At 42.2% G+C, this 26,071-nt stretch overlaps 1 protein-coding gene across 10 annotated transcripts in view; it reads left to right on the forward strand.

Annotated features, from left to right (window-relative positions):
• Positions 1–26,071, forward strand: part of TMCC1 (transmembrane and coiled-coil domain family 1) — a 185,925-nt gene that overhangs the window by 135,789 nt on the left and 24,065 nt on the right. Inside the window, exon 1 of one of the 10 annotated variants that reach the window (XM_075053011.1) lies at positions 6,323–6,453. The exons of 8 other annotated variants lie outside the window; for them this stretch is intronic. In XM_075053011.1, the coding sequence (XP_074909112.1) occupies positions 6,424–6,453 (30 nt within the window). In that variant the 5' untranslated portion in view covers positions 6,323–6,423. Of the gene's footprint in view, positions 1–6,322; positions 6,454–19,463; positions 19,776–26,071 lie in introns of those variants that run through there. One more of the 10 variants, XM_075053012.1, reaches the window with a different exon arrangement.

Raw genomic sequence — 26,071 nt, forward strand, 5'->3', positions numbered from 1 at the left:
CCTGTATTTTTAGATGCTTTAGTGTATGATGCTGTGCACTGTCTTCCTGGCAAAGTCTAGCTAGTCTATGCCTGCACTGCACACTATAATTATGTGTAGGGGAGGTAGAAGCCCACACAAATTTGCCTTGGTCAGAGTGCTTCATGCAAGTGAGTGAAATGATTATATTCATTTTGAAATGTGAAGTTAGGTATGAAAATTCAACTTTAAAGTAATTTATTCCTTATTCTACTGTGTTGTTTCCATAGTAGTTCTTCAGGATTAGATGGTACTCTCATTCTCCCGAGTAGAGTGTTGCTGCTGCTCAGGTTGATGTTTGAGTTGTTAGCTGGCATGGGCTGCAATTTTTTTTTTTAACCTTCTGTGTAAGCTGTGTTAAATGTATATCTTGGTGAAAATAGGGTAATGGAAGGGATAAATTTTAATCCTGCGCTCAGTGCTTTTAACTAAAGAAGCTCTTGCATTTAGTAACTGTGGACAGACTAGTCTGCAAGTCCTTTTTTGCTGACGTTAATCGTCTGCGTCCATATTGTTTGCTGAGTTGCTTGTATAATTGGCGCTGCCATGTTGATGCTTGTGGAGCTGGGATCAGGTTCTTTCTGACAGCTGTACAGGGTTGGATTACCAAAGAGATCATGCACCCTGGCAGGGGTCGGGGAGCTTGGCTTTCCCAGCTGGGGTAGGGCAGCCCTGCAGCTGAAGGCTCATTCCTGCAGGCCCTGGCTGCTTGGATTTAGAAGAAAAACATGGCTCTCTTGCCTGTGTAGGATAGAGAACGCAAGACTAGGGAAAAACTGGGGAGAAAAGAGACCAAAGCGCCAGCTCATCCGCTCACGTACAGTTTAGGTGTAAAAGCCAAGAAACTCTGACCAATCTGGCATGTGATGAACAATTAGTGAAACTTTACAGTTTAGTGAAAGTTTACAGCTTTACAGAGAAAACAGTTTACAGGACCAATGCTTTATTTAGCATGCTTGCATTTTGCAGACTGTGGTGCATTAAACCCAATTGTTCAGGCTGTTCTGTAGTTTCTAGATACTATCCCTGAATTCTTGTCACATTTTACCTAATGGACAATTTTTAGTACACCTGGACACTTCTCAAGGATCATCCTCTTACCTGCTCATGCCATGGCCCTTCATGATAAGGTTTCATTGACAGTGTTTGTTTCAAGATGTTTTTGTTGATCCAACCATCTGGAATGTGATCTCTGGGGTTTGGGGCTTGGGGGGGGGGGGGGGGCGGTTAACTGTATATAATTAATGGTTTTAGCAAGGTAAAGAGAAATTTGACATTATTTAACTTCAAAGTTTAGAGAGAAAAAGTGCTTAAAGTATTAAGACTTGTTGAAGGTCATATATGTATACTATGTATGCTGAAGACTTTATGATTTTGGATGGTTCAATCGTACCAGTCAGTGTGAGGACCTGATCCTGTGTCCGTGACTTCCTCGGGGCCTCTGCTCACAGGATATCTCCCAGAGCAGTGTCCCATGCTGCCAAGTTCCCATATATGGCTGGAGTAGCAGATTCTCTGTGCCTTCTCTGTGTGAAGGCAGCATTTAGCTATTACACTGGCATTTACCACCTGAGTGGTCATTTACTGGCTCCAAGGTAGCAGCACAGATGAGATGACCTCTGTTCTTCACCACTGAAATATTGCCATACAGTTGAATGGCATAAACACGTTCCAAAAGGAACTGGTTAGTACTGTCTGCTAGTCTGATGTCCGCTTACAGTAGAGCTTCTTTGGTTTCATAAGACTGTTTCCTTCACAGTTAATCACGCTCTGTAGACATCAATTTTGTGAGGTCGGTATAATTCATTATTGATAAATGATGATCTGGTGGCTGGATGCATTTGGCAGTGGATTCAAAATTATGTATACTGAAGAATTTAAAATGCATCCCAAAAGTTGGAGAATCACAGAATCACTGAAGTTGGAAGGGACTTGTGGAGATTGTCTAGTCCAACCCCCATGCCCAAGGCCAGAGCAGCTAAAGCAGATTGCCCAGGACCATGGCCCAGGTTTTGGCTGACTCCGGGGATGGAGTCTGGGCAACCCACTGCAGTGTTTGATCACCCTTGCAGTAAAAAATTGCACAGGGTTTTTTTGAATGTTTAAAGTCCCTCTATGCATCCTTCATAATTTCACAGTGAACAGCTTCAGCACAGACAAAGCTTTTAAGGTATTTGCTCTCCTTTCAGGACTTAAACATTCTTTGAAAATTGCATTTGATTTAATGCTGTAACCCAGGAATCCTGTTGGACTGAGACTGTGAGGAAGAGAATTTTGATGGTAATATAGGTTGTAAGGAAGATGCAGAGCCCTTTGTGTCCTCACAGACTGGAAATGGTTACTGAGATAGCAAGGGAGTAGGAGCAAATACTTCAAATGAAAAAGTATGTAACTATATGGCTGTTCCCCCAGGGGGAGGAACTGTTCAGTTCGTAATAAGTAAAGTAAGAAGTAAATAACTGTTCAGTACTCATGTATGTTCCAGTTAGTTATGTGAAAAAAGGCAGTTTTCTGAAGTTTCTCTAAAAAGAGATGAAATGCTAAGAAGATTCAAAAAGAAAAACTTGACTTGATTCCATGAAATACAAGCAGTTTGTGCAATATGCAGGTCTATGTTACCGTGAAGATTGCATTTTACATGTAGCTCTTTTAAAACTGTACATATGCTTTTAAAAAAAATATCTCACTGTGCATCAGCTACTATCTGTCACTCTGTCTAGCCACGTTTCAGGTTACTGAGGATTACCAGTCTAGAGTTTCTTCTGCTTCCTTCTGAGTAAACCTGATTTCTAGATTAAATGACTGCTCTGTTTCAGGAGGTAATTACCTGAAAGGTTAAATAGCTTGTGTGTAGAGAATGTTGCTGATGTCTTGGCAGCCATGGTAGTATTTCAGTTAAAGGTTTGCTGCACAGTACTATAACCCTTATTTCTATTAATTTCATTGCTGAAAAATTAGCAAACAGTATTTATATCACATTTTATAGAAAGGGCAGTAAATTGCATTAGATACTTTGTAATGCCATGGAGGAGCAACACTTAATTATTCAAGTGGTTCAGTGGATATTTTGACTGAAACTCCATCTGCCAATGCAGAAATTAGTTCTATTTTTAACAACATGAGACACTCTTCTGCAATTATTCAGCAGAGTTGCTTCTGAGAGGGTATTTTCGTGCACTACTTTTGACTGTCTCCTGGGTGAGGTTTGTGTGTGATCTTCTGTGTATACTCTTTGTTGTCTTACAACAAAGCTGAGCTGTCTTCAGCTAATCAATGACAGTTTCATTAAAAGTGTGTGGAAAAACTCCAGTCAAGAAGCAGAAAACAACTAGGTGCTTTCAGAAAGTTTTATTGCCTACTTTGAGGCCAGGTTTTTGAATGGGGAGAGTCTTTAAGCAGTTAGAGTTGGTACAGTGAGAAGGCAGGACTCTGAGCCCTGCTTATCAATACATTCCTGCTTTGTTTGTACATGGCTCCCTTTCATGAGATGGATGCTGAAGGTTACACAGCTGGAAAACAGAGATGATGGAATTTGCTATCAGCTGTCCTATTTTAACTGCCAAACTTTAGTCCAAGTAAGCTGGGTTAATGAAAAATACTCTGCTGTAACTGTTTAGTTATCTGGGGTGATTTTACCAAAAGGTCAGTGGGTGACTCCGGAAGCAGCTGTGTACAAGATGGTGGTACGGAGCTGGGGACGGCATGGACAGATGCTGCCTCTGTTGGCTGAGGAAGATGCTGCCTTTGCCATTTGGTTTCTAAGCTATCGATTGAAAGTAATGGAAGTTAAAGAATTTCTCTATGAGCTCATGCCCATAGCAACAAATTTTACTTCAGCACCAGTTCAAGGTTTGTATGTGTGGCTGTATGGCAGTGCCATGAACAGAACAAAACCTTTTGGGGCAGCATGTGCTGAGAGTGTTTGTGTGCATATGGAGCAGCCATGGGCTCAAGTGGAGCTTCAGAAGCACGCAGTGCTGGTGGGCAGCGACTGGTGTCCCAGTCAGGCTGGTGGTGGCCTGGCACAACTCTGTGCAGCTGTAAATGCTGCTTACCAGCAGTTTGGAGAGGTGACTGTACCTGTGTGGGCTCATTGTGACCCAGGTGGGACCATGTCATCCATCTGAGGAGTCATCAGTACTACCTGCTAGGCAGAGCCTCTATGGTAAATTGAGAGTAAGAATGAATTAATGTGTATTGGGATCAATGCATTATTACAGTAAACTCTAGAAATGTACCAACCTGAGTCACACCAAAGCTTCCTTAATTAATTGTTACTTTTTTTTCTTAGAACATGCTTTAAGTTAACACAGACTGAGACATCTGAATTTTTTAAATTTTAATTTAAAAAAATAAAAAAAAGAGGTGGGCACAAGAATGGACTCTCCTTCCAAATATTCAGCAGTATAAAAGCTTAAACCAGTGTGAGCAAAAGGAATAACATTATAATTCTGGTGCATTGTAGGATTATCAACAAATAGTCCACTATGGTGGCTTCTGCAAAGGTTCACACTCTCAGTATTGATTTAAAGCATGCCAGTCCTAAAACTACCTGTACACTTGCTGAGCAAGAAGATGGGACAAGGTTCCCTTTAAAAACTGATCATAGTTACTGATCAGTTGGCAGGGACTACTATAAGAACAAAAAGGTGTGCTCACTGGCTAAACTTAAAATGCATTTATTTCCCAAAACTCTAAACCCAAGTGAGATAGCAGTTAAGTCAGAAAGCCAAGCTTGTGTTTTGACATTGAGGGGAGCAGAAGGAAGAGAACTTGTTGTTTTTAAGCCCGTCTTTTGTTGTTGCTAGTTTTTCTAAATATTTCTGCAGTTCTTGCACTTTTTTCAGTTTCCTGTCTTCAAACAAGGCTTTTACTCATGCAGCTATTGAGTAGGGCTGCTCAGCAAAAGCTAAAATCGGGTGGGAATAGTTGGCAGATTGGTATTGGAGGCTGAATCCTGGTGGGCCACCCTTAGGACAGCCTGTAACAGAGCAGACTTCTCCTGAAACAGGGTTGTCATAAGCTTGTCAGACTATTACTAAATAGATAGTTATTACAAATCCAGAGAATATACTGATGTAGATCATCTGTGTGTGTGACCTGAAAAACTGTGAGGGAAATACACAGCGTGGTGTCTCTTAGACTTAGTATCCACCTCTGCTTTCCTTGAATGAGTATGGTATGGACAACCAGGCTGATTAGCAATTAACAGAACATAATCCATGTGAAACCATGCCTGGTGAGTAAATTAACTTTTCTGTTAAAAATAATGTTCTTTTTAAGGATAGATCTATTATGAATAGATGGCAAATGCAGTTGTCTGACTGCAGAGCAGTAATTTATGAAGGAACTTCTCTCACTTCTCCTTCCCCAGAAGAACGAACTGTCTCACCACCCAACAGTTTCCCAAAACATACAGCATATGCTTGCTATGCTTACTCAAGGCAAAAAATAAAAGCCTCATCTTGATGTGTTTTCCCCAGAGGGCTCGTTCGTACCCCAGATCTTGCTTGGGATCTGTTCTGCCCATTGTGCCTTGTGGATTTATACTTGGCAGAGGAGGGTGGGGGGAAGGCTCCGCACCTGCTTCCCAGAACCACCTCACTGTCTGTCCCACCAGGGAGGGACAGACCAGATGCATCTTGTCTTTTAGCCCTGTTTCCAGTCCAACAGCTCCTTCTACAGTTAGGATAACTGTAATAGGGCACCCTAAAGCTGTGCAGGGGGCACCAGCCAGGTGACAGTTTTTTTCGTTTGTCTCTCCTGGGACTGTGCAATGCACAAGGCTTCTGTGCCATCTTCAGCAGGGCAGGTTTTGAATTTGTCTGCAGTTAGCTCCTTAACTTTTAATAGGAGTCTGAGCCAACCTCCTGTGGCAGGTTACAGAGGAAGAGATTTTGAGGTTACATCTTGCGTGGAGCTCTGGAAGAGGTATAAAGCATGTCATTCAACCCAACAGTCTTCCTGTTGGAAGAAAATGTAAGGTATGTTTCTGTTCGAGACTATTATGTTTCGTTTTTAAAATAAACTTCCAATACCATTGCCAGCAGATGTATTTTGCTTTTTGGTTTTATTATTCTCCAGAAAACAAGAGTCTCACTTCAGATGTGTTCCTGACAGGGTCAGCAATGAAGTATTTTTAGCAGACTCAGTAACTCTTCTGCAGTGCATTCATGCCTCGCTTGTTCAGAGCTGCAGTTGCTTTCTCAAACATGCATTCGGGGCTTCTGCCAAGACACTCGGGGTACTACTGCTTCATATTACAAGGTCCTGCTTTGTCAGGGCAGAATTCAGCCTGACAGGGCTGGAGCTGGTCTCCACTAACGTAACTCTGCGGTACAGCATGTTCAGCCGGCGGAGGGGTGCTGGGGTTAGACTGCATGCTTCTCTTGCTGCGCACCCAGCATGGAGGGCTCGCTGCCTGCCTCCGAAACCGTACGTCTTGTGGCTTTCTCCTTTCTCGGATGTCAGTGGTATTAGGGTTGTGAATGCAGCTGGTTTGCTAGGCAGGGACCTGGGTCACCAGTGAATGCCCAGGCTCAGCACTTTTGTTAGCTGCTCCTGCTGGAGTTTGCTTTTTAAAAATCAGTCTGCAAGCTACTGCCTAATTGCGATGCCGAAGGGGTGAAATCAAGTATCTTCTGTCTGTCTTCTCATGAGACCGGGTTAGATTTTTTTTTCTCTGCGGTTGCTCTGTAGTAAGCGATGTTTGTGGCCCAGCTTGGGCTCAATATTAAAATAAGGAAAACTGCGCTGCTGAGGTGCTCTTTAAGTATTTGATCTGTTCTTGCTGTTGGGTAAAGATTTTGTGTTGGAAGATTCCCCGTGAATGCAAAGAATCTGCGGTTTCAGTGGTTTAGTGATTAGGAAAGATTTCTAATACCAGAAGTCTGTGTCTTTTGGGCTTGTGGTTAGAGCTTCTCCAGTTATGGTGATTTCTTGCAGGGAGCTCTGAGGTCAGGCTTCCTCATGCTAGTCCTCCACAAAGTATTCTGGAATTTGTTCCAAACAGCACAGAACGTGGAGAATTTGTCAGAAGGTGCCATGTACAGATTTAGTGAACAGCAAGGAATGTGAACAGCAGAGGAAACACGGCTGAGATCAACTTTTAATAATGTTTAGAATCTCTTTAGCATTTAATGATTGTGTTTTATTAGGACAGTAAGGCAGTTCTAGGAAAATCTCTGCTCTTCAGGAAAGAATTGCACTTTTTTGAAAGTCTGCCTGCAGATCCTAGTTTCACTAGAAACGTTTTGGTTGACTTTAAAATCGGGTGCTTCATTAAGAAAACAGTGGTGAATCCCATAGTGGTTCCCTTCCCTCAGTCTAGAGGCAACTTCATCAATCCTGGGATTGCTGGTAGCATTAGCACGGATTTTATCTCCTGCTCACGGCGTGGTGCTGTGCCTAGTGACCTTTCTGCCTTACGTAGGCTGTGTTGGAAGCAGGTTCTGCTTCGCTTTGGGATCCGAGGGGGGACCTTCCTCCGAGGTTACAGCAGGTCAGTCTGGGCTGCGGGGCTCCCTGCCTTGGCTGCCGTGCGTACCCCGAGAGCTGGGGGAGTGGCTGCAAGTCAATGGTGCTCCGTAGGGATGAAAACAGGAGAATGACATACTGTGTTTGGCCTGCATACGCTCATTCCCAGAGGACAGAGCTGCATTGTTGGGACAAAGAAAAGTGAAAATACTAAAAGCATTCAAACTATTTTCTTTTTATTTGGGGAGCCTTTTTCTTTTGTGCAGCTCTGCTAAGCGGCCAGACCAGCATGTAGAGCCACTGACAGAATTTAAAGGTGAGCTGAGAGCAGAAAGAACATCTTGGCTTGCATGGTTTTTGCTTTTTTGCAGCTTACAAGGAAGGGGGTTTATGTTTTTATATGAGGCATTATCAAAGCTAGGCTAAGGTGCCTGGAGAACTAGTACAAAAGATAAGTGATGCCTGATCTATTTAAAAGGAGAAAATAGTCAGTCTGTTTTCAGCTTTTTTTTGTGGTACGTATTCAATTTCAATGACGAATACTTTGGGTTTTAAAAATTCAACTTTCTTGTGTCATCAGTTTAGCTGCAAGTATCTGGGTCTTCAATACCTCTCCAACAAAGCCAGGAAAGATCAGATTTTCTGCTATTCATATTCCTACAGTTTAAGGAAATATGGGTTAAAGGGAAGAAGTTTTGTAGCGGAAAGGACATTGTATGTGTGTTCCTTTATAAGCTGTCAATGGAAAAAATAGCACAGTGCTACATATCTTAAAAACTTTTTTGTAGGTCATCTGCAAGGAAGAATTATGTATTTGTTGTTGAAAACAATTTTCAGTTGTGGGGGTTTCTTTTTTTGTAAAACAGAATAGTGGGTGTTTGAGTTTTTCCAAGTTGTTTGTTTTCTTGTGGTTTTCTTGTTTTTTAATACTGCTTTGACATTCTGCTTTCACCAAGGCCACCAAGAAGTTATCGACCTAGGACAGTGACTTATTGTTCAGGATGATTTGTCATTGCTATTCAGGATGCTGCAGCTTCCTCACATTAACCAAGCTATTAAATTAGCAGGATATTATCAATTGGAAGCTTCATTGTTACCATTAACCCAGAGAAGATAGCTGTTAAAATAACCAGGGCAAACAGAGGTTCATTTTTTTACAGAACTCGGGTTATATCCTGAACAATTTAATTGCTAGTCAGATTTCCCTGTACTGTGAAACATCTTAAGAGATATTATCATAACCCACATGAAAATGAAATTTTACAAAACACCACAACAGTCTTAAAACAATGAGAGGGCAGCAGGGGAAGGGGAAGTTCCAGAGAAGAAAAGCCCTAATAAGCACACTTTCACAGTGGGGGGTTGACAGTTGGAGAAAAGAACTGAAATTGATCCCAGGTAGAGTGGCTGGAGCATGTGGCTGGAGTGTCAGGAAGCAGAAGAGGATGCCTGTTGGAGAAGGGCTTGGGCCAGTGGGGATGGGGTTCAGAGCAAGGCAGCAGAAGCACTTGGGGCGTTCATGGTGGCTCTGCTTCCTGGAGGCTGGTTGTCCAGCTGAGGATACACTCTTGTATTTAGAACTGGGGTTTAGCAAATCGACAGAAGAAGTGCAGAAGTTCAGAGGGGAAGCAGCGTGCAGATCAAGCTTCCAGAAGGAACAAAACTAAGCCGAGGATGAAGCCTCTCAAAGAGGACATGATACAGTAGGTTCAAGGTATCATTTCCCATGAGACTTGACTGTAAGAGTGAAGGTAGAGGTACTCTCAAGGCTAACACTAGATAAGAGAGCTTCTGGAAGAGCAGCATTATCTAAAAGGACAGATGTAGAAAGAACACGTTCGTAAAGTGTCCAAACGCATAAAGCAACACCAAAAGTCAGTACTGGCAATGGATGTAATGTGAGAGACAAACCAAGGAAAAAATGTTGAAGGCGGTATTTTCCTCAGCAGTCCATAGTATTAAAGATTTTTAATCAAATAAATTAAAGAGAAATGCAAAAGCAAATGCTTCCTGCTTTATGAAGAACTCGATTCCAAAGACAACATCAATTTAGCCATTTCTTTACCATCAATAATGCATCAGTTTGGATTTAAGATCACATACACTATACCCGTAGACCAGTATTTATTTGGAAAGGGAGGGGACGCTAATTTGGGGAAGATTGATGGAGAAGACAAATATAACCTGAAAATATTCAAACACAAATGCTAGTTTTTGTGATAGCTACCTGCCTCTGTAGTCTGTGGGAAGGGACAGAATTTCCTGCTTTCTGTTAGTGAGTTGAGCTTGAACACACCTTGAGAGCATTTGATCATTATACGGCTCTCTGCCCACATACAGTGGTCTGGTATGATGTAATTTTGTAAGCTTCTGGATAGGATCACCATGAGCAAAGATTATCAGAGCTTGTGACTTTTGGATTGATCAATCAATGAAGTCGCTCAAATTATTATTTTGTTCTGTAAAGAAAGGAATAAATAAGGATTGTTGTGTGCCAGCCACTGACTTCCGCAGCCTCTTGTACATCACGAACCCAGAGCGCACACAGAAATGGAATACTTATTTTATTCAATACTTGCTCTGAAACCTGCAAGAACAACACTTTCTTTTGTCTGAATTTGTCCATGTAATCAGTGGCCCTCTTCATAGTTTACGTTCACATCTTGGTTTTGTGTTCTGTAATAAAGGAGCCTTCTCTAGAATGTATTCACATCTTATTTATGGCTTGTGGGGAATCTGCTTTCCTCCACACCCTGTCTGTTGTGACATTATTAGTTCTAATGATGTAATTTAAGAGTTCACTTCATAGATCATATTATGCAAATCTGATAGATGGGCTTGCTGAATTTTATGTGCTGCTATCAGTGAGTTTGATTGGCTTTTCTGGTTTTAAGATTTTTGTAGAAGTTCTGCAAGTTCCAAATATAGCTTCAAATTTTCAGTTATACTGTGACTTTAGTCTGCTTTCATGGCAGAAGAGCATTCAGAAGCAAACAAACAGAAAGAAAGAAAAAAACCATACTGCTTTCCAGAGGAAGTACAACTGTAAATCACTGTGGACATGAAGCTCCTTTAGAAATCAAGCAGCATGTTCTGAGATTATCTTTCACTTTTGAGCTGAGAGGAGAGCTATCAAATTAAATGTATCCAAGCCATTTTAATGAATGTAAGACCTCAGATATATTATTGAGTTAACAAATTAGCCTATGTCAGCTAAGCTGTAGTAACCCATCATGTCATGTGCTTATTGCACACTTTAAGCTCATTGCAAGGTAGGAACAAAATCTTAAATCTTGATCTACAGAGTTTAGGTTCAGGCAGATGCATCCTGCCTTGCAATTGCAGTGGCCAAGACAGCTCATGTTTTCAAATACTGTGATTAACACACAGCAACTCAGTATGTCAATATGGGCTCTTTGTTGACACTTTAAAATCGATTTGATACATAGATACCCAATAAAACTGAAAGCTGACAAGTGAAATTTTGTTTAAAGGAAATGAAAGGTATTTCAACCACAGCTGTTTGCCTTTCCAGCTTGTTATTGGAGAAAACATAGTGTTAAGACTAAAAGAAATATTTTTTCTGGGGCATGGGGCTATTCTATATCAGTTAGACTTATAGCGGACATGGTGATGATGTTCATGCCAGCGGTATTGAGAAATGAAACACCAAGCCTACTTGGAAATTTTCCATTTCATCACTGTGCAGTTTTTAGGTTGCAATTTTACTGGTAAACTTAATCCTTTATGCAGACTGGGCATTTTGCCTTGATTGTGGTTTCTGCTGAGCCAGAGTGATGTTGCATAGTATGCTAGAAGTCTTTATTTTGTATTTTACCATGTCAGGAAGAAGGAAGATAGTTTTTTATATGCAGATTTCTAATAGGTTAATGAAAAAAAATACTAAAACCATTTAAAGATCATCATCCATTTACTAATCAGGTATATTACATCTTAGGCTGTGTCTAAAATTGGAACTGGACTATGAATGCTCAAATATTACATTTGGTGCCCTTTGAGGAAAACCAGAGCTGTGAAAGTAGATATGCACAGAATGAATGACATTGTAAAGATGCTTTTTGCACTGTCCTGTATATGATGGTGGCTGTAGTGTGGCTCATGGGACACTAGTGGCAGCCCATTGTGGTTTCTTGGAGACAGGGAATAGCAGCATAAGATGCCCTCAAAACTAAGTGCTGTTTCTTGTCAGCAGCCAGGTGCTTCAAGCCCAGTTTGCTATCACCTCCTGGTAAGAAAAGGAGTAGTCCCTGGAGGCATACCTTCTCCTGTTTGCAAGCACAGCTTGGGAGTTACTCCTGAATAAATGTTACTCTTAGATCAGTGCAGCCAGTGAGATAGGAGAAGATGGGATTTGGCTCTCACAGCTGCAGGTGTTGGACCATTTTACCTAACAAAAATGCCCAGTGAAGGTGAAGAGTAGAAAATCTGTTACAAGGAAATTTTTATGGCTTGTGGTGAGGATATGAGAGTTCCGTAGACTTGAAGAATAAGCAGAGGAGCGGTTCAGAGTGTCAGTGTTAAACTCTGGAGCACTGGTCAGAGCTAGGACAGAGTATTACCCTGACAATGATAGTGGGTGCCAGCAGCTCCTTCCTGACCTGTTAGCTGGTGAGAGTGCGTTGAAGGCAGTGGGTCTGTTCAGGACCAATCTCGGGAGCTCAGTGTCTCTTCCCACATCCCCTCATTCACCACCACCAAGAGAAAGTGTCCCAAAGTTTAGAACTGATTGCCACTCATGATCAAATACAGCTGTTAGGGATGAGCAGAAAGGCCACCAGTCCTGTCATTGGACAATGTTTACCTTTGGCCAGTTTGGTGCAGCACTAGTGCCCGCAGGCTGCGGAGCACCCAGGCTCCCGGCACGTTGGCAGTGCCAGCTGCCCGGCGCGGGGCCCGTGGGGCCCTCCCAGTGAAACACAGCACCACGCTGTGCTCAGCGGGGCACATTGGCTCCCCGGTTAGGTGGCCTGTGAAGATTGGCCATTGATAATAGCAGAGCAAAAATAATTGTGCTGTTACACACCTGTGGGTTTATGAGCAAATTCTAAGCAATATCCTAAAGGGATAGGGGTTTTCATTTCCCAGTACAATGACTCGTACTTTAGTGGTGTAACATGTAAATGTTCATTGTTCCAGGATTTTTCTCGTTATGGGGTGTTGACACAGAGGTGGGCGCGATAGCGGAACGGCTGGGCATGCTGGCGGGGTGCCGGGCCGGGCTCCAGAAGCTTCTCTGGCGTGGGTGCGCGAGGGGCCGGCAGCAGGCAGCCATGCAGTGCCCCAGGCTCGCCCTAGTCCTCTACCTTTCTTTGAGGGGAACTGAGTCCCTTTCTTCCAGAGCCGCTTTCTCTCTGAAGACCTGTCCCTTGCTGTTCCCCCAGCAGCTGGTGGAAAAGGCACACAAGCCCAGAGCAATCCCTTCTTACTGTAGGTGACAGGTCTGCCGAAGTTTGACTTTTTGTTCCCCTTGCTTTCCCTCATGGCTAGAAGTGGAGTGTATCCTGGATAGCCATGAAGCAGCAGCAGTCAGTGAACCCCCCGACTGCTAATTCTGGGCTGAGGTGCAGGTGATCATCTTGGATTTGTCAGTTTTTCCTGTACCTGGGAAAATTGCAAGGAATGGAGGCTGAGGACAGGTGACTTTCTTCCCCTTCTTGAAGGGTGTCAAAGGCTGCCTCCATACTGTCTGTGCACAGAGCGCTGTAGCCCCCAGGCCAGTTGCTGGGGACTGACCCGTGCCAGTGTCCAAGCACAAGCTAGTTCACACAGCTAAGGGCTAATGTCCTTGGGAGAGATTAGCCACATTGCAGCACTGTGCCAGGGCTGCTCCTCGGCTCCCTCTGGCACCCTGTTGCCCTTGCTATTTTTGTGTGCCTTCTGAGATGACGTGCTGAGAGTATGCAGTGTAATAGTGGGGGAGTGTGTCAGGTACACTGGGAAGTGATGTGAGGGACTGAGCATGGAGACCTGCTAGGCGATGTCAGAGGGCTGACCCAGGCAGTGACTGGCCAGAGCAGACCTTGGTCGATGTGACTCCAGATCTCCGGATGTTTTTCTCAGAGGAACCGTTTGGCCTCCTCAGTTGTGCAGCAACAGGTGTGTAAGTGTAGACCATGGGAAAATAGAGCCTGTACCTAGACAGGATCGGGCTCTACTGACAGCATGGATGCACTGAGAGGATGGACAATTGGTTTCTCATGAGGAAGAAAAAAGAAAGTCAGTCAGCCGTTTCCATTCAAGACCAGCAAACTTCTGACTTGATCTTATACAGCCAAGCTAAAATTTTATTTTGCACCAAGATCTCCTTTGCTTTAATGAGATTTAATGCAATTTTGCATGTCTTTCAGATGGAAGTCTTTAAAGTTCCATTCAATGTTTGGAAGTGGAGCTTAATCAGTACTAATAAATCAGCGTTAAGTGGGGTTTTGGATCATCGTGTGAACAGCTGGAATAGACAAGCTCAGCAATAACTTTTAAAAATCTCTCCGCACTAGGTTATAAATATTGAGAAGTCCTTTTCTAAATAGACATCATTTTAACCATGTATGCAAATCTGGTCTAGTAGCAATTTGGCAGACAGCAACCAGTTTTCTCTCATTGTTACTGTGGGAAAGTTGATTCGATGCAGCAGTAATCAGGCGAATGCCCTTGGAAAATGTCCTTGATGTTGATAGCCTCCTGAAGGATGATCTGCCTATTCATACACAAGTTTGCTCTCTAATCTAGTTCATGGAGCCATCTGCTGGCTAATAACAACTCCAGCTATGGATCGTTGTTTGGTAGTACTTCAGTTTTGAGCTGCATCATCACAGCCAGCTGTGGTCTCTTCGTCGAGATTCAGAGTGTTGGTATTGTGTACTAAACTGGTTATAAAAAGCACCATCAATATGGCCGCACTTCACATCAGGGCTACAGGGTGCAATATTTGTGGACTAACCTTTCTCTCTCTCGTTATTAAGTGCTAGTAGAAACATTGTGAATACTTCTGGAAATGTGTGTGGGAAAAGGAAGGGCTGTTTTTCTTATGGTGATTAAAACTGGGCCAAGAAACTGCAAACAGTAACAAGGAGAGCAAGTCCTATACAGAGCATTCTTTGAGTGAAATCTAAAAAAAAAAGACAATATAGTCAAAACTAACTTTATCCCAGTGGGTGTGTACAGAGGAGGGGAACTCCAGTTCTGTGCAGTGACTTTGAAGTCTAGGAGCTTAAATTAGAAGGTAAATGTTAAATAATGCATCAGCTTAAAGTGCTTCTGATCCAAATGGTACCTTATACCATTAGGTTATTGCAGCTTTTATAATTGCACGCAGTTTTATAATTTGTATATGCCAGCAAGAACATTAAGGTGGCTTTAGCTCTTGTCCCTGGGCAGTGAGCGTGGGAATAGACTGTTGGTTTTCAGTTTTGGGGGTTAATATGGATCAAGCTCAGATATCTGTGATTAGGTCTTGCAGCTGTGCAGAAACTTACTAATCACCACATAATTAAACAGAAAGCCTTATGCAAGATGCCTCATATCACTGAGATTATTGATCCAGGAGTAGCATTTGATTATTAACTTTTCACTGGCTATATAAAGTTCTGGTCAATAAAGGCAAATCTTGTGGCTTTGAATTTTCAGTAATCTGTGTTCATTTTAAGGCTTTATGGTAGCAAGTCGTTTAACTTTTCCACCTGTTTACTTAAGCAAAATACTGTAAATTAATTTACTGAGCACAACAAATGAGGTCCCTTTCTCTTTCCTATTTTTCTTTCCTCTTCTGTATTTTACCAGGCTGATATTTTCAGTGTGGCTAAGATCCCTTTACCCCAAGTACAAGGAAAACTGTACTCAGAAAACTAGGATGTGAAAATAAGCCATGATTCAACCCTAATAGATGATAGCCATGGTAGAGGCTGTAAGACAGGAAAACTTCGCTGTTCATCATTGTGTCATGCAGCACTTCCCAAACCGAGGTGAAACATTTTAAAGAGATGAATCATGTGTCTATTGCAGCTCCCAGCGTTAAGGATCCCATTTACCTTGACTTAGAAAAACTCACAAGAGTGAACCATTCTTCAGGAGCGAGCTAATGAAAAGGGAAGGAGGGTGACATTTTTTGTTGATGGATTCAAGTGCCATATCAAGAATAGATTTTGCAGTGATAGTAAGAGGTGCAAGATAGTTCCTGAAGATCCATATTTCTAGGGAGCCCGTGTTTTGGTTAAGGAGTTAAAATTACTTGAGCATCTTCATGCCTGTTGTCTGAACAGAGTCCTTTGGAGCTGAAGTGATCTTTAAGTATGCTGTAAAGCAGGTGTTTTGTACTCCTTTTATAAAAATACAGTCATTTAGGATTTATTGAAGGGGGGATTTCCTAGTTTAGTTAGAAGAAAGCTGAGCTTGTTACGTTTCAAGCAGATCAGGAGAATTATGAATTCTTTGGACTTAGGAAGAATGTTTTCTTTCTGAAGTCCTGAAAATAAGTTGACTGATGTTGAGTGCACAGTTCAAGTTGAACTCTGGCAATGTTTGCTGATTTTGATGAGCTTTGTTTTTAGTCCCTGTGCTGCATGCTTAGTTGCTGACACATATATCTTTAGTTGAACTGGCAGAAAAACACTAGACAATACAGATTATTAATTTGAAAACTATGACAATGTTTGCAATAATTTTATTATTTTACAACTGCAAGTGGACGAAACTAATGTATGCACTGTATAGTTCACATGTATTCTGATAAATACTTGTATTATGTTTAGCCTGGATATGAAAAAGTATTTACAGTGTACAGTCAGGCACAAAAAGTACATGAGGAAGAAATTGATTTAACTTAAAAAGCTATGACTCCTGTGAGTATCCAAAGTTATGAAAACTAAAACCTAACATACCCATCCATGCATAAGCTGCTGTTTAAAATGTGTTGGCTGCAAAGCAAGTCCTTCTGTCTTAAGGTTTTAATAAGCAATTGTTCCTTTGCTTCTCCCTTCCTTCCTTCTCCTCAAAAATGCTTCTCCCCTTCCTTCCTTCTCCTCATGTATGCATATAAGTGCACACACTTCCCTTCCTTCATTACTGTGTATATATACATACATACGTACGCACACCCCCCCCCTTGCTTTCCACTTGCTCATCTCCTTCTGACCCTGCATGCTGGTGATGACTAGTTAATTGTCTGGAACTCGTTGCACATGGGGCAGTCGTTGTGTAGCGTTTCCCCGTGGACTGTGCTTCCTCCAGTGGCCAGCCTTTTGCCTTCAGCTACATCTCTCTGCTCCTTTATCCTACACAACTCTCTAATTCCACTTTCCTTGGAGAGGAGGGCTGAAGCTGCATCATCCATATGTAAATGCCTGATTTGCGCTTACATTTAGAAGAGATTCTCTATCTGAAGTGTTAGTCTTGACACTATTGGGAGTGACACAGTGACAGAAGCAGGTTCCTCAGATGGCTTTTTATAATTAACATGCATGATTTGTGAGCTGTGCACCTGTTCAAGTGCCCTCTTTGAGGACAGAGGTGGAAATTTTTCCCTGATGTAACTAGCAAAGTTTTCCCTCTTTATAACTACACTTGGAAGTGTGAAAAACTGCCAGATGTGTAAAGAGACAGAAGGAGCCCTTGCATACCTGGAAGTTGATGAGTTTTTCTTGGTCTAACCCCATTTTTGGTAAGACCTGTTTTATACATACAGTTTTGCTTGAGTGTGTTTGCCCTGCATTTGTGTCTGTATATGGAGTTGAAAGAATCCGTCACCTGTGAGAGTCTTCTAGCCTATTCTGACATTTGTGATTGGTTTTGTCTGCATTTGATGCAGAAAAAGAGATTAAATTATTTGGGCATGACAGAAGGATGAGCTTGATTCCCCTCCCTCCCCCCCCATGTTGGTCATGTGATATCTCTAGATGGCTAATCTACTATTTGTAATTTGATGTGCTGATACCAAATATTGGCACTTTAACACCTTGTAATTTGGTTCATACCACTTGCTTGGCTTTCCAGCTCTCCTACCTCTTACCTGTCATCCTTCACTTGGAGAACCTGATTGAGAAGGTTCAAAACGAATCTTGGTTTCAGGAGCCTTGCAGTTTTCTGTATCCAGAAAGAGAGAGTGAAAGGGACTGATACTCCACCTTATTCTCCTTTTATTGAAGTGCTGTGTGCAAGTGCTAGGTTGGCCTCTTAGTAATCCTTCCTGAATCACTAAGAAGCAGGACCTGTACAAGTATAAAGCCTGTGTCTGAATGGGTATTCCAAACCCAGGATCTTAATTAATGACTAGTTTCAGTACTGGATTTAAAAAAAAAAAAAAAAAAAAAAAGAGAAAAAAACAAAACCCAAACAAAAAACAGACTATACATTCACTTTGCCACAGATTACTGAAGCTTGTGGTTTGTACTTGCTGAATTCAGAACTCTGCCTCTATTTCTCCAAATGTTCCTCTCCGATTTTACATAGATTTGTATTAAATGGAGTGATCCAGTTTCTGCAACATGAGAAGGCTGTGCCAGGATAAGCTCTGATAAGGGTATGGTTTTAGCACTAGCATGCAGGGTTTGAGCATGTGCTTGCTTTTCCCACTTACCTTATTGTGTATCAGTTGTACCTGGTATTCCAGTGTCTTTACGTGCAGTGGTCTCAAAAGTGACTAATGGAGTTTAGAAATCTGAACCATAAAGCTTTAGAAACAGCAATATCCAAAGCATGACAGGACAAAGTTCACATCAACTAGCAAACTGGATCTGATTTTTCTCTAAAACATGCCCACAGCACTGGGGGCCTCGGGTAACCTGAAGTCCTGCCAAGGGCACACTTGGTGCACTGGCAGTACTGGCGTTCACCTGCACTCTCCCAGACACACGGTTTCCAGGGCACGTGGGTTAATCCTGCAGCGGGACTGAGTGCGGGGTCCTGGGGGGAGGCAGGGGCAGCTGCCCCGTGCCTGGCTGAGCCCCTGCGGTGCCCAGCCCCGACCTGCGCCCTTCGCTCCTCCTATCTGTTGAGGACTTGGAGCCAAATCAAGGGTTTCCTGCTATGGTGCTGGCCCAGTTTCCTTCTGGTAATTATAGTCTGCCTTTTTAGACTCCTCTGCCATTTCAGTTTCAGGGTTTTGTCTTCCTGTAACTGTTAATTTTGTGTCCTCGTTTTCCCAATTTCACTGATGCAGACTGTACTGTTCAGTTTTTGCTATGAGGAGCTTGCTAACGCTGGCTTCTCTTCCCATCAGTTGGATCTACACGTCAGGTGTTCAAAAGAGGCGTTTCACACATGGAATACTCTAGATGAGGGAGAGGGCATGGAGGTCACCTTTTCTCCACAGTCCAAGCACCACTTTAGAGAACAGCACAGTGAAGGAATGCTCACAACTCAGTTCTTGACGTTTTTACCAGTTTCTCACTCTCTTGCTTCATATTTCACATTACTTAAATATTTGGCAGCATTCAGATTTCCCCAAATATATGGCTCTAGCCCCTGCTGTATTTTTTCCCAAAACTTTTTGGTTTTAAGGGGTCTTGGAAAGAGTTCTCATTTGTTATAGAGGTCATATGAGCATCTAATCTGCATAAGTTTTTAAGCTGCATCAAAGCTCATTTTCTCCCCCACCCCCCCACCCCGCCATCCCTCCTCTCTCCAGTTTTACTAAGTAACTTCAGGAAAGAAATGCTGTAGAATGCAAATGAGCTACCCATCGCTGCACCTCCCTTGCTGCTGATGCAGCTGGGGGTCTAGCTGGCAGAGGCCCTGGGAAGGTGCGGGAGACTGCCCGGAGCAGCGAAGGGCTGCGTGCCAGTGTGGGTGCTCGGTGCCCCCATGCCCTCCCTGCCGTTCTCAGTGCTGTCTCGATTTATGAGGCTTTTTCTATTCTTGGCTTGGACACCTGAGAACATCTGTGTCCCCCCACATTACTGAGACTTGATCCCATCATATGGCTTCTGCTGTGGTAGTCGTCGTGTTCTGCTGTGCGAGGCTTTCGGAGAGCCGAGGCAAGGGTGGCAGCCCCACGGGAATCATTGCTGCAGTGAGACTTGCACAGGCTCGCTGCTAGGTTGCAACTTGCCGGAGCGGTTTGGATTCCGTTTGCATGGAAAAGTAGCTGTGGATGCTCTTTTTATGATGTTTCTGTTTCTTCATGGGTATAGCAGTCTACTTTTAACAGCACAGAACATCAGTGCACTGTTGCCGCACTTTGGGAGCGTAACAAAACTTACTGAAGAAAACATGCATTCCTCTTTGATGAGTGAAACTGATTTCTCTTAATGGAGGTGATATTCAGCCTGGTAGGTTGGTTTTGGTTTTACTGCTCTGTAAAGCTTGGGAAGGCTCTGTGATTATATTAAATAGACTAATGAGCATATTTTCATGTATTTTCATGGATTTGTTTGTTGCTGTATACGGTGACAGATCTATCTGAATAGTAGTAGAATTCCTGTGAATCAAACTGAGTTGTACCCAACATAAACTGCTTCCTAAATAAGGGTAATGATGTTCTTTCTGCACAAGAAATTTCACCTCCCTTCCCTTTCACCTCTGTTAGACAGGATCTACTATCATTCCTAGATAAAAGGTCTTAGAAATCTGGAGGTTTCTCAGTATAGGTACTGTTTTTCGAGAGTGAAATCTGTCATACGAATGTAAAACAGTTCCTTGAAAAAGTGAATCGTGACCCTTTTTTTTTTCTTTTTTAATTTCTTGTCATTGTGTTAGATTCTGATTCCAAATCTAGCATGTGCCCTGAACTTGCACAAGTATAGAAATTGTTTCAGTTTCTGTATTTAGCCTGGACAGATGTTTTTTAGCGGAGATTTCTCACTAGACTCTTGCAACAGGGTGAATGCCTTTTGGCCTGGTTCTTGCTTCTAGTTGGTCTGGAGCACAGCTGATAAAGTCAGAAGTTATCCGGCAGACATGCAGTGCAATGCAGCCTTGTGTAATGCAGTGCAGTGCATTGTTGTAAAACTCTTCGGCATGCCCTGGATGACTGGCTGATTTCAAAGGTTTTGCAAATGTGGGGTGGGATCCTCATTGGGTATAGGTCAGTGACTAATACCAACATTTCTTTTTAAAACCCTTCTTTACAACAGCTTTGCTAGATTGAATTCTGTATGCCATTGGTTAGAGCAGTGCTCCCATGATCAGAGAATCTCAATGTCTAATATTCCCATAAGGTAATCAATTTTTAGAGACCCTCTTGCCATTTAACCCTGAGAATACCCACAGAGAAATGGTAATACAAATGTCAGTTGAATTAGATTTCCTGTAATTTCTGGGTTTGGAATCATTTTCATGGCTCCACAGTGCAGTTTTGAACACATGGTAATATGGTAAGTTACCTTGTTTTCATTTTCATTCATGTTCTGTGCAGGCTTCTGCTTCAGTTACTGCAGTAGTGCTTCCTGGGATCTCTTTACCTAACACGCAGACCTGCTGAACAAGGAATGGCTTTGAGGCAACTTACGTTGTAGCAATGCATTACAGAATGGGACTACAAGCAGATGTTACTAATACAAGTAATGCTGGTACTTGTTGTTGCATGTTCGTGCTAGGCAAAATGACAGTAAGCTCTGCACTGCAGAACCCAGATCTATACCAGAGACTGGTGCGACGTATTACAATTTGGTGACTGTGTGCAGCCCAGTTGCAGAATTGCACCATGTACTGTTTTGATTGCCACCTTCCTTTTTCCTTTCCCTTCATCCTTTGCTCATCATGGCCTGTTCTCTAACATCACAAAATGCTTTTGTGGATGTATCTTTTAGTATCTCCACACCAACATGGCTTGTCTTCTGCATGAATCAGACTTTATTGTTCTTTTTGTATGTAATGTTTTCATTCTCAATTCCTGTTCTAAATGACCCTTACAATACACTTGCTTTTTCATCATAATGCCTTTCCAGAAATGCCATCTGACATAGCAGTATAATTTAAGACAATGGGGTTTTTAGCTGTTTTTCCTCTAACCCTAGTTCCTACAGAACACATTTTCAGGTTTTAACACCCCCTTTTTCTCTTTTTTCCTAATGAAAACTGAATTTTGCTCTTAGTAATATTTTCTTCCATGTTGCCCATGTTTTGAGTCAGTCAAGAGTTTTCTCCTCTGTTACATTGTAGAAATTTATATTATATGAATTAACATTTCAGTGCAGAATTTCTTCACATTACCTGTGCATTACTGCAGGTTAAGAGAATGATTTTTTAAAAAAAACAACCCCAAACCTACCAAACCCAACCACTGTAATGTCTGTCAGAGCCTCTAAGAATCATCTGGCTCAAAGGGACAGACAGAAAGAAAACATGGAAGGTTATGTCCTTGTATCTGTGCTGACTGCAAACATGCTTCATGGCTAACACAGTAGGAAACTTCTAAAAGCTCACTTTCATTCTGTTGTTTTTGCTGATTCCTGGTATTTTAGCCTTGGGAGCACTTTGTATACTCCGAATTAATGGTTCTGAAGATCTCAAACTTAGATTGTATGTGGCTTGGCTTTGTGATCATCTATCTCTATCCTAGGTGAGTAATAATATTTGCTACAAACAGGAAACATCAGTGAGACAGAGGAGAAGAGCAAGGGGAGAAGCAGCCACGAGGTGAGGGTGGCTTTTTAAAAATTAGTCTGAAGGAATAGGGCTTGATGGCTTTAGGTGCTGTCAGAGCTGTCACAAACAGGGTGATGACCCTTTACTTTACATCTTCTAAATATGATAGTAAAACACCTTTTCTTTGACAAAGAGGTCAAGGGTGGTGGTTAAGAGGTGGTGGTTTCTTCTTGCACCAGTGACAGCTGTGGTTAAAATGTTGCTGGCTCTGTTTTGTACTTAAGTCCTTCTGTGACAATTACTCTCCAATTAGTTTCAGCCTTCCAGGAGATCACATTAATCTTCTGAAAATTTTATTTAGGGATTTTTAAATAGCAGTGTTTCAGGGGTGCTGTAAAAAGAGCATATAGTTTATAGGTGGATCTATGTCCGGCTGTGCATCTTTGAATCTCTGTGTTTAATTCTGCTTGAATCTTGCTACCAAGTCCGTCATTTTGTGTGGGCCGAGGAATGCATATGTCGCCTTGATTCTATTGATTTCCTCCTGCTTTGGCTGTCTGTTACCCTGTACAATTTTTTTTGGCTCAAAGGTGCAGTTTTAAAAATAGTGTCATGCGTTGAACAGGGAATAGAAAGCCCTGCAGCTTTAAATCTCGCAGCCCTGGCCCTTTTCTGCTCTGAAGCAGATATTCCCGGCTGGAGGAGAGGTGCGTAGCCCGCCTGCGAGCTCCAAGCATAACTGTTGGTTTGCATCAGCAGCACAGGAGCTCTGCACACAGCGATGCTTGTTTTGGCAGAGGCGCTCTGTTTGTACAGCCAGTGCCCGGAGCCCTCTCAGTCTGGCAGATGGATGGAACCGGGTAGGCAGTGCGGGAGGCTGCCCGAGCAGTACCGAGCACTGGGGCCAGGGCTGCAGATGGCCACGCGGTGATGTTTATGTGGTGCTGCTGTACCTGCGTGTGCTGTGAAAGGGACTTCTGTGAGCCTGCGAAGGTGAGAAGATTCTGGAGCATCGCTAGAACAGCATTAGTTGTCTTATTTGGCTGTTTTATTTAAATCTCCGGTAGAACTTGACCTCGTTTTGTGGCATCAGCCTTGGAAACGCTGCATTTTCGTCCAGGCACTGCTGTTGAATTTCTGTGGTTGGTTTTTTATATAGCTTTTCTTCACTTCGGAAGCTGGGAAGTATGAAAAAGGCTCCTGTCTGAGTGAGTGTTGCAATCTGTAAATGAGATCAAACGTGGTGCTGCTTTTGGGGGTTTTCTGGTTTTGTTGTTTTGGGGTTTGACTTGTATGATACTAGCCCCTTCGCTCATTGATCATTGTAAATGCAGCCCAATGTCAGACAGATGTTTGGATTGGTAGCTTTTTTAATGTGACCTCTTGTTTTGCTGTTTTAGCTGTGCAAAATGTGTTCTCAGGAAGTAGCAAACAAACAGCAAAATCCTATTTTTCCTCCAGGTAAAAAAAGAGTAAGAGCGTACTGCTTCCCATGGAGTCGGTGACCTTCAGAAATGAATAAGTACTTTTCTTTGGTTTCATTTAGCTGTGTAGTTAGGCGTTGCCCTTTCACAAGTCTGAGTTAACAGCAAGCTCTATTTCCCCCACCCCCCACATTTATTAAATACTGAAGAGAGACAGTAAGGGCTTTGACACTCTGATCTCCGATGCAAAATAGAAGATATTTCTCTTCAAGTTGTTGCAGTTATCTGTCCGGTGCATTGTGGCTCCAATGTTTGGAGAAAAAAGAAATAGGGGATCCAGACTTTTTTTTGCCGTTTGCCTTTGCCGTAGATGAATGCTTGCCTAGGGTTTGTTATCATCTGCAGAAGACATGGTTGAGAAATTGCGTAGTGTTGTATTTGAAGCATATATGTCTAATCACAATTATTTAATAGACTCATTGTTTTCCTTTGGGAAGATCTGGATCTCCTATACTGAGACATGTACTTTTTCTCACTGCATTCATCAGTCTTCATAATAAAAGTGACACACAGGTGGCTCTTGGGAACAGCTCTGTTAGAAATGCAGAGTTGAAGTGGTACAGACCACTGAGGTAGATAGAGGGCAGTAAGAAAGGAGGGGTTTGTTTATATTCCACATTGCAGGTTGGTAGATCTGTATACTTTGCATCTTGGCATGTGTAACACCAGACTAATACATCACCTCTTGAGAGCTAGAGAGAGTAGTAGTGAGCATAGGATACCATGCTCTGTGCTCTCTAGATCAGATATGGGCACTTCTGCTGTCAGGATAGCCTGAGAAGCTATTCAACTTGTGTTGTGGAGTTGCTGCTGCAGTAAGATTTGTCTCTAGATGGAGTTCTGGATGAGGCTTCTTGTTTTTTACAAGAATACTGAAAGCAATATAGTGATTTCAGTATTCAGTTATTTCAGTGTTTCCTATGGATTTCTAGACAAGTGCCCTGTCGCCTTACTTTGCTGGGTATTCGTCATCCCTTGAACTCACCTTTCTCTTTGATGTCTCATTGCTTAGTGTTTTCTTCTTCCAGGTTTCTAAAGGCACACATGCCGTGTGTCTGCAGCCCTGGGGAGCGTGCTTGTTCTTGTGCTGTAGTGACTGCCCTTGCCTACATTGCTTCTCCTTGTCCTTGACAAGCTAAGTTTGCCGCTTCAAACGATCTTATGGATTTAGCTGGCACTAATGTAGGAGCACCCTGCAGCACTTGGGGCTAAACAGCAAGCTACGTTTGAACAGGAAAGGAATCTCTGAAGCCAGCTCTATTGCATAGTTTTCTGGCAAGTGTTATATCAGCTGATGTACTAGGTGTATGTTACATTAGCAAGGCTTCAAATAAGGGAACAATATGTCAAGAAATGCTATATAGGAATGACAAATATGTTCACAGGAAACATAAATCTTGCTGTTTTGAAATACTTATCTTTTTGTATAAACTGTTGATTAAATCAACTGCTTCCAGAATGAATTTTGATTACATTCACACTCTGTGTTGTACCTGCAGAAAATACTACAACTAAAAATAAATAAAAAGTTAAGTAAGTGTAGAAGTGCCGTTGCTGTGCTCATGTACAGGAGCCCTTTAGACTAAATACTTGGAGATGACTTGCGTGTTAAACTTCAACAGAGAAACATCTCCTGAAAAAGGGGGGAAATCCTTGCTCTCGCATGTGGCTGTTCTGTGCAGAGCGATCATGCAGAGGTGCTTGTTCTCCCAGTGTCTGGACCCAGTTTGCTCCGTTGCTCTGCAAGTCAAATTTAACTTGCAATCTGAAAATTAAACTCTGTTCTTTACAAATGAATATGTAAGATGCAATAATGATCTATATTTATCAGATAGCACTTGAAGCATTAAACAAAAAACAAACTACTCTCTAGGAAGTGTTAACAATAATTTTGTCTCTAAGGTAATGAGATGTGATTCAGATGTACTTGGGAAAACAGAATGAGTTTAAAAAAAAAAAATTCAAGAAGAAAACCCTGCAAAAAACCCCTGTCATTTTACATAGTCGCTTTCTGATAAAAGCTAATATCAACTTGTTTCCAAATCCACCCTCTCCTCCCAGTTCCTATACTTAATTTTTGTTTAGCTTTACCTCATTTCCTATCCTTATTATTGTAACTTCTGGCCTGATTGGCAGTCCCTCCTTGATTAAAAGTCTGCAGCTGCTAAAATAAACATCCATGAATGTTATTTTGGCCATATCTTTTGCTGTGTCATCCTTTTTCATCTCAAAAATCAAGTGCCTGCAAGCCCTTGTGTATAATTCAGTTTTCCTATCTTTCCATTCAGATTGTTGTATTAATTCCCTTTGACTTGCTGTACCCATAATGTTGGTGTTACTGCCCCATTTATTCAACCAGCACTGCTGATTTTCTTCTTGACTAGTCTGTAGCTTTAGAAAACCATTACTGAATTGGACCACCAAGCCTTACTCTTTTGCATTCAAAAATATCTTTTCTCAAGATTTCAGAAGTTTGAGGTCAAGAAGGCAAGGTCTTTGGCAGCAGTTGGGTTTTTAAAAAGAATTAAAGGGTCCATAGCCATCATCTTCAAGGG

The sequence above is a fragment of the Buteo buteo genome, chromosome 21, assembly GCF_964188355.1.
Source record: "Buteo buteo chromosome 21, bButBut1.hap1.1, whole genome shotgun sequence".
NCBI lineage: Eukaryota > Metazoa > Chordata > Aves > Accipitriformes > Accipitridae > Buteo > Buteo buteo.